Source organism: Populus nigra, chromosome 16 (genome assembly GCF_951802175.1).
Source record: "Populus nigra chromosome 16, ddPopNigr1.1, whole genome shotgun sequence".
Taxonomy (NCBI): Eukaryota; Viridiplantae; Streptophyta; class Magnoliopsida; order Malpighiales; family Salicaceae; genus Populus; species Populus nigra.
This window is the reverse complement of record NC_084867.1, coordinates 1,619,260-1,634,320: the sequence shown is the minus strand read 5'-3', so window position 1 is coordinate 1,634,320 and position 15,061 is coordinate 1,619,260. Positions and strand designations below refer to the sequence as shown.

The window sequence follows — 15,061 nt, the reverse complement described above, 5'->3', positions numbered from 1 at the left end:
ATCAACTTTAATAATATAATTAGGCATGTTTTAGAGTGTGGTTGTGGTTATTTTTCAAAAATACTTTTCACCTAGAAATATATTAAAATAATATTTTTTATTTTTTCAAAATTATTTCTAAAATCAACATATATTTAATTATTCCATCAAAACATTTAATAAAATACTCGAAAGATGGGAATTATGAAACAAAAGGGCTCAAAGTATTTATGTGAAATTATGTAGCTAGTGTTTCATTGTGTTTTTTTTTTCAATGATAGTGATCACTACAAAAGCCTAATTTTTTAATTAGATTTTCATTAAATTATTCACACTTGGACTGACATATTTCTTTTATTTTTTTTTCTCTTTAACTTTTCCTGGGCTCAACCTAGAAGATTACTTATAATGTGGATTAAACTCATGGTTTCTTGAAGACAAAGATTTTGCTATCCGTACATCAGCTTGGATTGATCATTTTCCCCCTCTTTTCAACTCAAAAAAAATAAACGAATAGGAAACAAGATTTTGATCATACGAGAAAAATCTTGGCCCCAATTATGACATTACCCAAATCATGGTCAATTAACAATCACTAATCATTACAATTTAGCTCAGAGATCTCATCAGAGGTTGACCAATCAAGTGGTTGTCGTCCGATCTCCCTTCTGGGACCCGCAAAATCAAGCCTTCGGTTTGCTACCATGAGCCCCAATGCACATGCGAAATCAGACTTTTGGCCATTACGGTGGGCCCTAGACATCTGGCCCAATATAAGGGGGGAAAAAAGAGAAGACAATCAGATGGTGGAACACGTGAAGGGTGTACGGGACTACTGTACCCCATCACAGTCGATTTTTCTTTTTCCACCGCGGCAGTCATGATTCAATGGTCAAACACGGCTAATCATGATACACGTCGCTCCTATCTATTACAGTCATAATAATCGATACTTGTACAATTTTAACATTGCTAAATTAAATTAACTTGTTGATATGGAATCAGATCAATTCTAAATTTATTTTTAAATTTTTATTAAAAAAATATTATTTTATTTTTAATTTATTTTTTAAAACAACACCGTTTAATTAAATTATCTTGTAAACATCAAAACCTAATACAGTTACTGTATATTACATATAGATCGATTCCAAGCAATAATCTCCTAAAATCATGATAATATGGGTTGAAGACTTGTTTCATTTTCTAACTAGGTTTATCAACCAATAAAAATTATAAATTTACTATCGATGTAATCACAATAAGATAAGATTATATATATATATATATATATATATATATATATATATATATATATATATATATATAAGAGGTTTTCTAATCATAATCATGGTAATTTCTTAGTTTTAGTCTTATATACACTTTATTCTTACACATGAAATGTTATTGTATTTGATATTTTCTTAAAAAATACATTTTATTACTATTTTATTTTTTTAATTCATGTGGGGTGTTTGGGTTAGTTTGCGCGCACCTCAATTAATCCATACAAATTCTGAAATTAATGACTAGGTAAGCTTCCAGTAACTATCAATATTAATAACTACAGGAGAAACAAAGCCTTTAATCTCAAATCTAATTATTCACTGAGCACCTAACAGTAAGGATCACTGTAGATATCGAACTCCAAGGACGGCCACTGCAAGGTGATCTGGTTATGGGGCCTAATTAAGATGTTCTTATAGTTTTCCTTTGACCTGCTAACAAGTAGTTGAGCTCGTAGGAGAGGATTTTGAAGATTTTTTTCCCAGGGATTTCTCTCACAGCTTTACCATCTGTCCATGAAGATTTCACTTTATAATGGTGGGAACTCGGAGCATGATTACCGGCTGAGGAGGTCCTACAAAATTGTGAAAAATCAAAATCATTCATGCTCAACGCTGTATGCAAGTTGCATCCTCCATCCATCTCTTTTCCAAAAAGAATCATTAAACAGATAAATATTGCATATAAAAGGGAGAGACGCAATCCCCTGGTGCCCACGGTGGGGCTTCCTTGACAGTGGCGTTGTTGATATATACGCTGTTTTGTCTACCAGAAAAAAAAAAGGGTCCTTGACAGCTCGTTTTCCTTTTCCTTTGAAACATCAAATATTATTTAAGAAACGTTTTTCTTATGCTGACAATAGTTTATATAAAACCATTAATGAAATTATAGTTAATATAAAGCCATTAATAAAATCTCTTTTAATAAAACATAAACTCTTTTATTACAGACAACTCATAAGAAAAGAGAAATTAAAATACAATCATCTAGTAAGTAATCTAATAGTAAAAATTTAGAATTAAAAAATTTACTTTCACTGTGATTTCAGGTTTGAGTCATGTAGTTGCTAATATAATAGTCACTAGAGGTTTATATAGTCGGTAACTACTTCAGAATCTGTGAGATTAGTCGAAGTATATATAAGTTGGCCTGAACATTCATATTAAAAAAATAAATAAATTAAAATACAAAATTATTATTTAAATTAAAAAGAACCCATTCATAGGATGAGAATCTTGAAAGTACAATTAATCAGTACAAGGAGATTAATAAAAATGTCTAAGTACGGGTTCTCACTTTTTAAAATTTTAGTGTGTGAACAAGAAATAAAATCTTATCCACAAAATTTTGCAACTTCCTAAAGGCTTTACATACTTTCATGCATGTAGATAAGCACGTAATCATATCTATATTTGAACCCAACATTAATTAACTAATTAGCCATCCAAACCCTTTTGCATTAATATTTTGCACGCAAGTATAAATCTATAGTGAAAAAAAATAAGTGTAATACATGAAATGCTGTTTATTTTTATCTTTTAAGCTGTGTTGGGTGTGTTTTAAAAGTATATTTAGCTTTAAAAAATATTAAATTAGTGTATTTTAGTATTTTTTGATGATTTTTATGTATTAATATCAAGAATTAAATTTTTTTTATTTTAATTAAAAAATACTTATAGCATACTATTAAACATTAATGAAAACAAAATGAATTCAAAACTCACACGTCGATCATCTCACCTCGGACAAGCTAGGAAGACAAGCTGGCTTTGAAGTCAATGAAGACTTGTATCAAATATTTGACACAAATATATTTACAATTTATTTTTTTATTATTATTTTTGTGTCAAAATTGACTCAGTTGAAATTCTAGAGCACCAAAAACACACAATATGGGAATGGTAGCATGTCCCACATAGGATTACATGAAGATTTCGAAGAGGGAGAAAAGTAGGACAAGAAAGGGAGCATGTTTTGCTGTTGTCCTCTAAAACTTCGAAAGTGAAATTTTCTTCTCCTTCGTCTGAAATGGAGATCTGAGTCATGCATCCAATTAGAAGTCAAAGACAGTGTTTAGGCGACAATCGTCCAAATTATAAGGCTAATTATGTGTTCATACTTTAATTTTTTTTGCCTCTAAAAAGTGTCAACACAGAACATTACTTTCCGACATTCCTTTTCATTACCGGCTCCTTGACTTTTGACATCCTATATTTTGCTTCCCGGTGTTGACTATGAATTTTAAGAAAGTGCAAACATGTCGATGTACATGTATTATACATACCCAGGTCTGTATTTTAGCTTTGTTGGGTTAAAAATAATATAAATTATAATTCGAGCATCATAACAGATAAAATATTAATATCTAATTTTAGACTTTTAGATTTCAAAACAATTTAAATTATAATAAAATTTTATCTGTAGCTTTAGAAATGATCTAATCTAGTAGATTTGCTTTAATCAATTATAGACTCACTAGAATTTTTTTTTCAAGTTGGATTTCTAAAACAATTAGGATTTTCTAAGTTATTATTAGACATAAAATATGAATAAAAGACTAAGAATAACATGCTAAAAATATATAATAATAGAAGTGTGTCAAATTCCTCTACACTTGGATCTCGCACATCCTCTAGAAAAAAAAAAGTCAAAAGATAACAAAATAATAAAAAATTACTACTTCAAATTTCATATTAAGCTCCTAGATTTGAGTGTTTCAAATTCCCCTTCATTTAGATTAACATGATATTAAGCTCTTTGATTTTTTAACTGAGACAGATGTCTTAATAATAAAAAGATTTTTACTTCAAATCTCATTATTGTTATTCTCCTTGATAATTAAAATTAATTAATAGTTATGTATACATTTTAAATTTAAAAAGCTATTACTCAAATGAATACCTTAAAAAATAATATAAATTATATATTAAAGTTTCTCCTAATAATTTAAATTCTTATAATAAAATTAATTAAAAAAAATCATTAATTCATTGTGATATCAAGAAAATAATCAATAAACATGAATGCTAGCAATTTCAAATCTAACAATATCTTTTGCCCAAGACGTTGGAGTGCCGGTGATCGTGGCCATTGTTGAATTCTTGCATGACGGCGGCATTACAATGTCGGAATCTGTGTTAACTGTTAAGCCACTTCAAATTCCAGTTTGACCTGGTCAGGGACGGAGACATAGCTATTAGCCTAAAATCCACGCAATGCATGTTGGGTTGTGAAACATCGTCATGCTACATGAGCATGTTCTCACTGGGAACTGTCCATGGCCACCGAAGATCGGTCCAATGTGGAAATCAAGTGTCCCTGCCATTGTCACGCCTTCTGAAAGGAACGCTTGGAACTTTGACCCTACAAGGTGGCTTCTCAAGTTTTTCCTGCAAAAAGTCTTTTATATAATATTCAGCATGCTGGATTAGAATTATAATAGTAACAGATTTGTTATTTTGATGCAGTAGTAAATTCTTTGATAATTTGTGCTGTATGACCCGGAAACCGGGCTGGACGCTTAGGAGGTCCGATCCTGGGTCATATAATTTCTAGGCCTGTCATAAACCTGAGCCGGGCCAGCGTGCCATAAAGAGCAAAGTGGGTGCAGAAATCCATTTATGTTCTAGGGAGAGTCTGGCTGGGAATCCAGTCATGATCATGGCGGCCATTTTTTATTTGATGATAATATTAAAAAAATGGTTACAAAAGTGATCATTTCGTGTATGCTTGGCAGTGAAGTGTTTTTTCATATAAACATGCATGAAAAAATATATTAGGATTGTTTTTTTTTTATTCAGTTGATTTTTATTTTTTTAAGTGATTTTAGGGTTGATAAATGTCTAAGAAGGTTTTTATTGTGTTTTAGTGATGTATTGAGGTAAAAAGATATACTTAAGTTTGAAAATTTAATCTTGATTTTTCAATCATAAATAAGTTATAATAGGTGACAGGTCGGCTATCATTATAAACGATATGTCACTTATTTTTTAAAAAAATAAAAAAAGAAGCCAATAAAGTTGTCTGTTCAGAAAAAAAAATTAAAACCCAAGCGCAAGTATGGTTTCCAAGACCAAATATGATTGAGATTTTTCTTATTAAAGCTAAACATGTGGCTGACCTTTTTTTTTGTTATCCTTTTTTATTATTTGTTTTTATTTAAATATTGATTTATGTCCTCTATCTTATTTTTATTTAAATAATTTAATTTACTTTGTTTTTTAAATAGTAATCAATCCTTTTACTATATTTGTTTATCAATTCATATATGAATATATTTTAATTTATTTTGTTAAATATAAATAATAGTTTTTTGTTTCTCGGTTTTCTTAAAAAATTATGATATCCAAAAACGTATTTGTTATGGTGGCATCTTTTCTTTTTATTAAATATTAACTTGGAATCCTACCACCATAGTAATGCGGGTTACACGACTAATAAATATTTAAACCATCTCATATCTTAACTGGAAAATCAATTTAAAAGTCAATTTTATTATATAGCATTATTTTTTAAGAAAAATGCTTAATGATGGCATCTTATTTATGCATCATAACTTGTTCTATGGGTAGTTATAAGAAAAATTAAAAGGCTAGGGGAATTTACTATGCATGGTTGCACTATGAATCCCCTCACGAAACACTGTAAATTCACTTTCCTATATGTTTTTTTGTCCATTTCATTTATTTATTTAGCTAGTGAGACAAAATTGTAGGCTAATTTATACTAATTTATTAGGAGATGATAAGATTAAAAGACAAAGAACTAAAGTGAAAAAAGCAGAGGAAATGAATGACTTTTTAAACTTTGGGAGAAATGTTCATTATAGTCCTCATACTTTTCTAATTATAAATATTGTGTCCCTCCAATTCATTTATTTTTTAAAGTTAATTTTAGTCCAGAACTTTATTTTTTATTTTATTCTTAAGTTCCTAGTTTGAGCGAAAAGCGAGAAGAGCCGAATTCTAACAGTAGAGAGAGACAATAGGCATTGACACAAATTCCGGCCATTAAATTGGTCGATTTTGGTGTCAACGAGATCTATTTGATAATGAGAGTCCCTCTTAGGCATTTTTTCACCTTAAAATTGTCTAAGGAACCAGGTCTAAACTTGGAAAGGTTTTTGATTTAGGGTTGATTTTATGTTTTTATGTGGTTTTTTAGGTTGTTTAAGGCTATTGATTGATTTATCAAGGTGTTTAGGCTCTTTCTATTTGTTTTGGGTAAAAAAGTACATTGAAAATGAGTTTATATACCAAAAAATCATGAACCCTAATTTTTTGGCCATCACAATAGTCAGAATATAGGAAAAAACAAATGACACTTTGTCTATTTTTTTTAAATTTTTTTTTTTAGGGCGAACAACATATTATTCACTTCATTAGCATTTTTCTAAAAAGTAAGAGCCCATGCACGCAAGTCCTTTCCAACTAGGCTAGCCATATATACCTGATCTTTTTTTTTTCTTGTCTTTTTTTAAATTGATATTTTTTTAATATGTATTTTTTAATATATTTTTTTAATTTATATTTAAATTAATACCTCTTCTCTCATATTTTTTATTTTTTTAATTTTTCCTTTTTTAAAAGTGGCTATTTTTTTTAATTATTTTTATGTATATAATTTTTAAAGAGATTATTATAATTCATATACAAGTTTTTTCTTTTGTGTATTTTATATGCATGAAATTTAATGTTTAAAATAAAAAAATATTTATTTTTGGATAGTATTTCCAATAAGTATAACCTTGTGTAATATGTTTTTCTTTGTTTTTATTCAATCAATTTCATATGAATATTTATTTCTATTATTATTTGACTAAACAAAAATATAATTTTAATAAAGAGAGTCATTAAACATAACCGAGTAAATGATTTATACTGAGAAATCAAATATCTTGATCTATATTTATTTATTGATTTTTCCAATTACATCTTTAGTTATCGCTAATGATTTTTTTTCATTTATTGACACAGATGATTTTCAATCTACATAAGTTTTTTTTTTACACTTTAAGATTTTTTATATAAAAAACATGTGGAAAACACTTGTATATTTACTTTTTTAAAAAAGAAATTGACCCAGCCGAAGCACGGATTAAATAGCTAATAGATGACTAATAAATCTACTACTATCTATCACAAACAATTTTAGTGGTTTTCTTTGGTAAAGTCATACAAGCTGGTTTTGAATTAGGATATGTTTATATATTAAATAAAAAACTTCTCTATTTTATCCATAGAAAATGAAAAAAAATCTAATAATCAAGTTTTTAAATACGAGTCCATGTAAAAAACTTGTCATGTGTGAAAATGTGAAGTCTCAAAAGCGTATTATTCATAGCCAAAGCATGAATCTTCAGCAGAGTAAAGCTTCTCACAATTCTTAATTATAATGCTATAATGGTCAACAAGAAGAACTAGCTAACTGCTAACACTCACACAAAAGGAAGATCCAAAAAAAAAAAAAAAAACCATGATTATAGCTCTTCTGATCTCTATATCAACATTATTTCAGTTCAATTGGGGCACTATAACATCTTGCAGTGCTACAAGTTGTGCTCGACCACCAAGCTCTTTGGGTAAGACCTCCTCACCAATTTTTTTTACAAACTCGATTCTTGCTTTTTCATCATTCTTCACTATCTCAGTCTGCAGTTTCTCGTCACAAATTAAGGTGGCCAAAGTTAATATAATAAGGAAAACGATCTCTGCTTATAAAAATTTATCAGGCTTTTGCATGTTATAATTAAGATTTGATTGGGATGAACATCAGAACATGAGTTGATGATCTTCGTTTCTTCAAAGTGAAATTAATTAGGGAATTCCAAGAGAAACTTTGTTTCCTATTATTCATTAATTAGGGACTTCCAAGAGAAACTTTGTTTATTTCCTATTATTTGATTTATTGAAATATAGATTGCCATTTGAAATCTATATTATTTTACCCGACCCTATCTGTTAAAATTAGATAATGTGAATATTACAAATAATAATGGGTCAAAAAAATCTAATAAATAGATATCACAAGTTAAAAGGTGGGTCTAGATTTTTGAAATCCAACCAAACCTGTATATCCTATAATAATAAATGTAATTTGTTGTTATATGTTCTTTATTTTTAGTCAATTGATTCAACTGATATATTGAGTCTAAATTGTTTGTTTCAACTTATAGCAGGTTTGTTTATACTAATTTATTGAGCTTAAATATTAGTTCTAATTAAGCCCGACTCATAGAAATTAGCAATATAAGCCCAGCCCATGAAAATCATTAATATCCACAAAAAATTCAGTCCAACATGATATATTCAATTTGCTTGGATCTAAAAAAATTAAATGAGTCAAGTTTACCATTTATGAAACATCAAAAATTGGGTTGAATACAATTATAGGTCAAAACTCGACCCAACTATATCCATGAACACTCGTAAAAAACTCTTGAAACGACGTCGTTTTGATATTAATAAAAAAACGAGTTTTTTTTCACCAACTCAATCCAAGCTACCCCAAGTTACCGGGTTGACCTAGCAAACAAAACTATTACATACTAGACTAAGGTGATAGATTACATTGGACTATAGCATTGAAAACAATTCTGCAATTAAAAAATAGTAACACACACACACACTCTCTCTTAAGAAAAAAAAAGAAAAAAAGATTGAATTACATCACATGAATATCGGGAGGTCCAATGAACTAAAAATAAATAAAATCCATACCTTTTCTCTTATTCCTTTGTCGAGGTAGTGGCAAACCATCTTCCAAACACTTTGAAAGAATCGAGGCATGAATAACATGTACATCTTTTCTAAACGCTCAGGATAGTAAGCCTGTATGATTCAGAGTGGCAGATGATGTAAATGTCTTTCTTGGAACACAAGGAAAGCAATTGGAAGGATGAAATTGAAAAATTAAAATGAAACAAAACACACTTCTTTAACACATGTTATTTTTTAGCAAGTGATTAAGATTAGGTTAAATAGTTTAACAAGTGAATTAATGTTCTTTTGTCAAATACTTTGAATTATCACTAATTAGGTCATGCTTACTTAACAATTTCCCCTTTCCCCGTTCATCACATTAATGGATTTTTCCTTTTTTTTTTGTTTTAAAAAGAAAAATCAAAGAAAGACACATAAGAAAAATTACCTGCAGAAATTGTACAGCATTGATTAATCCGCGAGGATCAAAGTTCTTATATGTTAATTGCCGAAGATCAACAAGGCAAATGAACTTCTCATTTCCTATTTCATGCTCTTTAATTGCCCTGAAACGGCATAAGCAAATATTCTTTATGAAAAATCAGAAAATGTGCTCTACATTTTACCTTTCTGATCACCAGAAATTACATTGTACGATGAATGGAAACATTATATATATATATATATATATATATATATATATATATATATTTGCAATCAAAATTGAGGAGAATCAGGTTTCAGGGGGTGCAACTCATGAACAAGTTAAACTGAAGATCAGAGGAAAACGTAAGCAACCAAAAGATACAAATGAATGGGTATATCAAATGGATCCCTCAATAGCATGAACTTATTACACGACGAATCGGTTCGATAGCATTTTGCTGTTATCAGGAGATATCACCTGGCAAAATGGACATGATAAATTCACGATCACTTAGAAGTTACAGTTTCACGTAATAGTTATTAAATCCACCCTGGTTTGGCGCATTGTCTAGGAAAAGTCATGATGTGAAGCCTAATCCATATCGAGTTTCAAGTTGAATAAAAAACATTGAAAACCCGGTTGACCCAACCACGTTTATAATGATCTAATTGACTCTATTAAATCTAGTTTAAACCTGGTGGGATTAATATCAAAGAAATTTCTTTACTAAAATAGAATGAAATTACATCATTTTAATAAAAATAATTGATCTAAGTTGATTCGGTTATGGCTAGTTAACTTATAACTCAATGATCTATGCCTTTTTTCAAGTCAATCATGTGCTGGTCTTACATCTATGGTTTTTAAAAGTTTCTTTATTTGTTTTTGCGCTTCAAAAATGTTTTTGAATCAATTTGAATTATTTTTATTTTTTTATTTATTTTAAATTATTATTTTGTATTTTCATATTGTTTTAACGTGCTCATATCATAAATAATTTTTTTAAAAAAAAACCTCTATTTTTATGCATCCTAACAAAAAATATTTTTAAAAAACAATCACTGTAATAATAATAATCAAACAGAGTTTACCAACTTCACCTAGCAACAGCTTTGTCCAACATATATACCACAAACCCTGCACCAAAAGGAAAGCAGAAGAGGAATCATATGCCTCGTGCTTGTTAGGTAATGTCACATGTCACATGAGAGTGAAAATACAGAAAAAAGAAAAAAAATACTAAAATGGGATGGGGATTTTGGATACATACTCTTGCATTGAAGGTGATCCTTGCAGGGAAAATGCCTACTTCCTTTGAAAATTAAAACTGGATAACCATCTTTTGATAAACCCTGCAAATAGGCCTTTCTTGATTCCAATTCATCAGGAATTTGAGATTCAGGAATAAACCCATTTGAAACAAAACTAGCCCTCCATGTCTGCCACTGCACAAACATTTTTGCTGCCTTTTCCGAGTCCATTGATCTTGCCTTCAAGAACCTTGTCAATGTTGGGTCTCCATACCTCTGCCAATAAAACCACCGAGTCAAAAAGAATCAAACCTGAACTCCAATAAATAGGGCACAAAGTTACATTTCTACAGGATATCGTGGTGCATATTGCGTGGAAGACATGTTCATACCTCAGTAGAACCACCGAGTTTTTGGACTGATTTTCTCATCCGGGAAAGTGCAATTTCCTCTTTTTTATCCATTTGGCAAGACAGCAAAGCTTGCTTTGTGTTGAGGATGAGGTTGAACGAGAAGGGCTGTCGACCTGTTTATTTAAAGAACAGTTTTTCTGGGGTCAGAGTAGCGTAGAGGTAAAGCAGCAAACATACAGGTACTGATATAATAAGAAAGAGAAAACCCTACTTTTCTTTTGAAGTGAATGGTCCTGGAATTATGGTGCCCCGACATGGAATCTAACATGGACATTTGCACAGGTTATAGTTATTTTAGTACTGTGATAATAAACAATCAAGTGTTAATTTTGGAATTTCAACTACAATCTTTAGAAAGATGAGATCAGGATTTGGGACAGGGCTAAGCCTGTTGGGCTTCCGATCGAACCAGAAAAGGAACCATATAGCAATATCTAACGCTTGCTATAACATAGACCAATCCTATAAATAGTTCCCTCGTGGAAAACTGTGATCGACAAAGCAATTTTGACGCGGGAGAAAAGTAAAATGGTAGCAAAGGATAGGCATTCATATCAGAAAAACTTGGATGGCATCACCCACTTGAAAGATAAACTTGGTTAGATATACACAATCGAAACAAAAAAATTATCAACAAAGAAACTACTAGCTCTATCTCAACAAGAATTGAGCTAGCTCCTTTCTCGACATCTCCAGATTTGCGTGGGAAGAAATCCGCAAAAACAACTAAGCTTTTACAATCACAACAACGGCATAGCTTCCACCATTTAACTAACTGCAAGAAAAAATTCAGCCTTTTACTTCAACCCCTTGCTAACAGCACATCCAAGTGGTTCAAACTACCATTGGATGAGGATCCTTCCAGCCCAGAAACTTTCTTCCCATTTCTATTGCTGTAGAGAAGATCTTCTTGCTTATTGGGATGGTCCTTGTAGGCTACCTGATGCAGATGGAGCATGGCAATCATGCTAACCGTGAATAAAGCAGCATTGCCCAATATGCCACCCATAAGATCCAATTTGAGGGATTTCTTTGTGAATTCAAAACTAGAAAGCAGAACTTTGATCACCATGTTAGGCCCCTTCCCTTCATGCCTAACCAGGTTCTCACCTGATGGGCTTGTAGGTGAACCATAAAGGTTTTCACGGGACACAAACCGACTTGCATCATTTACATCCCCAACAAATGCCAGAGCTTCTTCAATTACTTTGTACTTCTTACCATGGTGTTCAGCCAATCTCACAGCTAGAATAATCCTACTTTGTTCTAATCGAGCAATTGCAGCATCTCTCTCAGCCCGTTGATGTATTTGTACAGTCTGCATAACAGACAAAATGACATGTATATCCAATGATGCATAAGTTGGAAATGTGAAGCAAATAATTCCACATACATAAATTGAAGCATGAAAAACAAAGACCAATATAGTTGAAGAGCATCACTATTGGCACCTATAACAACTCAACAAAACATTGCACCAAACATTCTGTTCATTACAGGACCAGATGACTTTTGTTTACTTTAATCAATCATGTGTGATTGCCAATTCTGTTTCTCTCAGTTCTCTTTGAGACTACCAATTGATACTATGCTATCCCTAACATTAGCAGGTCTTTATCATATCTAATGACAATCAATCAGATCTGTTTACCCCCTCCTTACCGTGGTTACAGCAATTTACATAGCACAACTCACCATTTGTGAACTGAAATGAACTCAGAAAGCTTTATTGTGGCCAGGCGCTGCTCAAACAAGTCCTTTTTGTCAAAGCAATCTTCACTGTAAAACAGTTGTATCCGAACAAGTTGTACACTTGCACAATACTTGGTCTTATTTAACCTAGAAAGAATCAACAGAATACTTATCCTGTTCCTACGCAACTCACTTCCTCTAGTCCTTTGCACAACTTCCAGTAATTAAACACCCCACAATATCTAAGTGTATAAACAATTCACAAGCCTTTCAATCACCTCAATTTCATCTAATTACAATTAAAAGTGGATAACACACTGATGAAAATTAACAAGAAAACAAATATCAAAATCGAGTCAGCAAGCGAATTTATCAAACAGGCAAAACAATCAAAATCAATCAAATTAAACCTCCAAGGATAAAAATAATCTCATGAATTATCTATCAAAAAAGTAGTGACCGAAGAGTCAATAAATAAAAACCCATTTGCTTGTAAAACACACAATTAGCACCTAGTTCACCTCAATCTTTCAATTTTTTCACCTACAAACAAACAAATCCTAGATTCACGATTTCTCTTTCTTCCCATGACTTCACTAACAAATTATTTTATACCATACCCAAAAACGAAAAACCTCAAAAATTCCCACAAATTCCTCAAAATCAAAACAAAACCCACCAATCAATAAACTAAACAAATCCCATAAAACCATAGCACCAAAACTCACATGAAAGAACTCCAGCTGATCTTCAAGATTCTCAAGAGCAGTCCGAATAGAGTTAAGACTCTTAGCCTCTTGAATAGCCGACAAGTCATTGTCAACAACCCCAAAGTCCTTAACAAAAACAAACCCAGAAGCCCTACTGTTGTTGTTCTCTTCAAACCCGACATCGCTTTCGCTGTTCAGTTTCTTGTTGTTGGTTTTAAGGGATTTGATTGAGCTGAGGAAGTGAGAGCGTGAAATTGAGTGAATAGCATCGCTTAATTTGTCGTGTAAATCCCATATTTTTTCTAGCACAGCTTCTATTTCTTCGACCTCCATCTCTCATTTCATTGAAGAAGATAAGCAAGGCGACACAAAAAGGAAAGGTGTGAAGATGGAAAATGGCTTTTTGTTCGATTTTGGGTACAATTAAGTTTTGGAAAAAAGAAAATTTGCTATTTGGTAAGTTAATATGAAAAATTCGCAATTCAAAGCCTTTAATTTTTTTTTAATGATTTTGATACGTGAAAATTAAATTTAAAAAACATTATTTAAAAAAAATACATTTCACCGTATTACTCAAAATACACTTATTCTAATTAGGTTATTAATCAAATAGATTAAGTTTTTAATTTTCTAAAACTTGTTAAGTTTAGTTAATTTTTTAATAATCTAAATGACATGATAAAGTCAAATAAAAACAAAATTATAAAATCTGAAACTTGGTTTAAGGTCTAAATCATAAATTTAACAAGTTGAGTTAATTTATTTCATTTTAAAATAATATTATTTTTTTAAAAAAATTAAAATAATACTATTTTAAAATATATTTTTCTTTTATAATTTTATAGTCAAATCAAATTTTATCCAGGAAGTTAACTAGTAGAATTAATTATTTTTGACTGAATTAATTTTTACTTTATTTAATATAAAATCCGATTCCAAATCAGGTTTTAAAACATCTTAATTGAAAATGATTTTAAAATTATAAATTATTGGAGGAAAATATCATTACTCTTTTTTTGTCTCTTTTATTTCACACTTGGCTCGTGATTTACTTGAAATAATATGCAACAATTTTTGCCATGTAAATTTCGGTCCCGTTTGAGAACGCGACTGCGGCTGCGTTCCCAAAAAATTTGAATTTTTTTTTGTTAAAATTTAATATGGTCTGTACGTTTTGGATCGTTTTGATGTGCTGATGTCAAAAATAATTTTTAAAAAATGAAAAAACATCGTTGGCATGTATTTTGGTACAAAAAGTTATTTGAAAAGTACTTGCAATCACACTGCCAAACACACTCGTAGTGGTGGGATAGATGCTTTGCAAGCTTGAAGCATGTCTTTGTGCATATAGATTTCATGTTATAGACTTTAGAATTTCATTTTAACGGCAATCTACCTAACAATTATGTCTGGATTATTTTTTACCTTTTCTTGTATAAGAAAATAATCATACTTCCTATACTTTATACTGGCAATTAATCAAATTATACAATTATCATTCATAACAGTTTTTCAACTCCTTTAAATTTGCTTTTTTAAAAAAAAAACCATGTTAAATATTTTCCGAATAAGTTTGATTTTATGTTCAAAAAAAACTTTTTAA

At 30.5% G+C, this 15,061-nt stretch overlaps 2 protein-coding genes across 3 annotated transcripts; both read right to left on the bottom strand.

Moving 5' to 3' along the window:
* Nucleotides 1-7,570: 7,570 nt before the first annotated feature.
* LOC133675991 (CRAL-TRIO domain-containing protein C3H8.02-like) lies at nt 7,571-11,474 on the bottom strand. Of its 2 annotated transcripts, XM_062097568.1 has the most exons (7): nt 11,268-11,474; nt 11,036-11,169; nt 10,664-10,919; nt 10,494-10,530; nt 9,415-9,532; nt 8,985-9,095; nt 7,571-7,916 (listed from the first exon to the last, which is right to left on the bottom strand). In XM_062097568.1, the coding sequence occupies exons 2-7, from the start codon at nt 11,105-11,107 to the stop codon at nt 7,779-7,781; spliced, it is 732 nt and encodes a 243-aa protein (XP_061953552.1). In that variant the 5' UTR covers nt 11,108-11,169; nt 11,268-11,474; the 3' UTR covers nt 7,571-7,778. The 2 variants fall into 2 exon arrangements, with proteins under 2 accessions (XP_061953552.1, XP_061953553.1); XM_062097569.1 differs by lacking the exon at nt 11,268-11,474 and having other exon boundaries at nt 10,664-10,955; nt 11,036-11,240.
* A 136-nt stretch (nt 11,475-11,610) lies between these two features.
* LOC133675990 (plastid division protein PDV1-like) lies at nt 11,611-13,892 on the bottom strand. The gene is made up of 2 exons (XM_062097567.1): nt 13,477-13,892; nt 11,611-12,374 (listed from the first exon to the last, which is right to left on the bottom strand). Exons 1-2 carry the CDS (start codon nt 13,789-13,791, stop codon nt 11,859-11,861), a joined length of 831 nt encoding a protein of 276 aa, XP_061953551.1. The 5' UTR covers nt 13,792-13,892; the 3' UTR covers nt 11,611-11,858.
* Nucleotides 13,893-15,061: the final 1,169 nt, after the last annotated feature.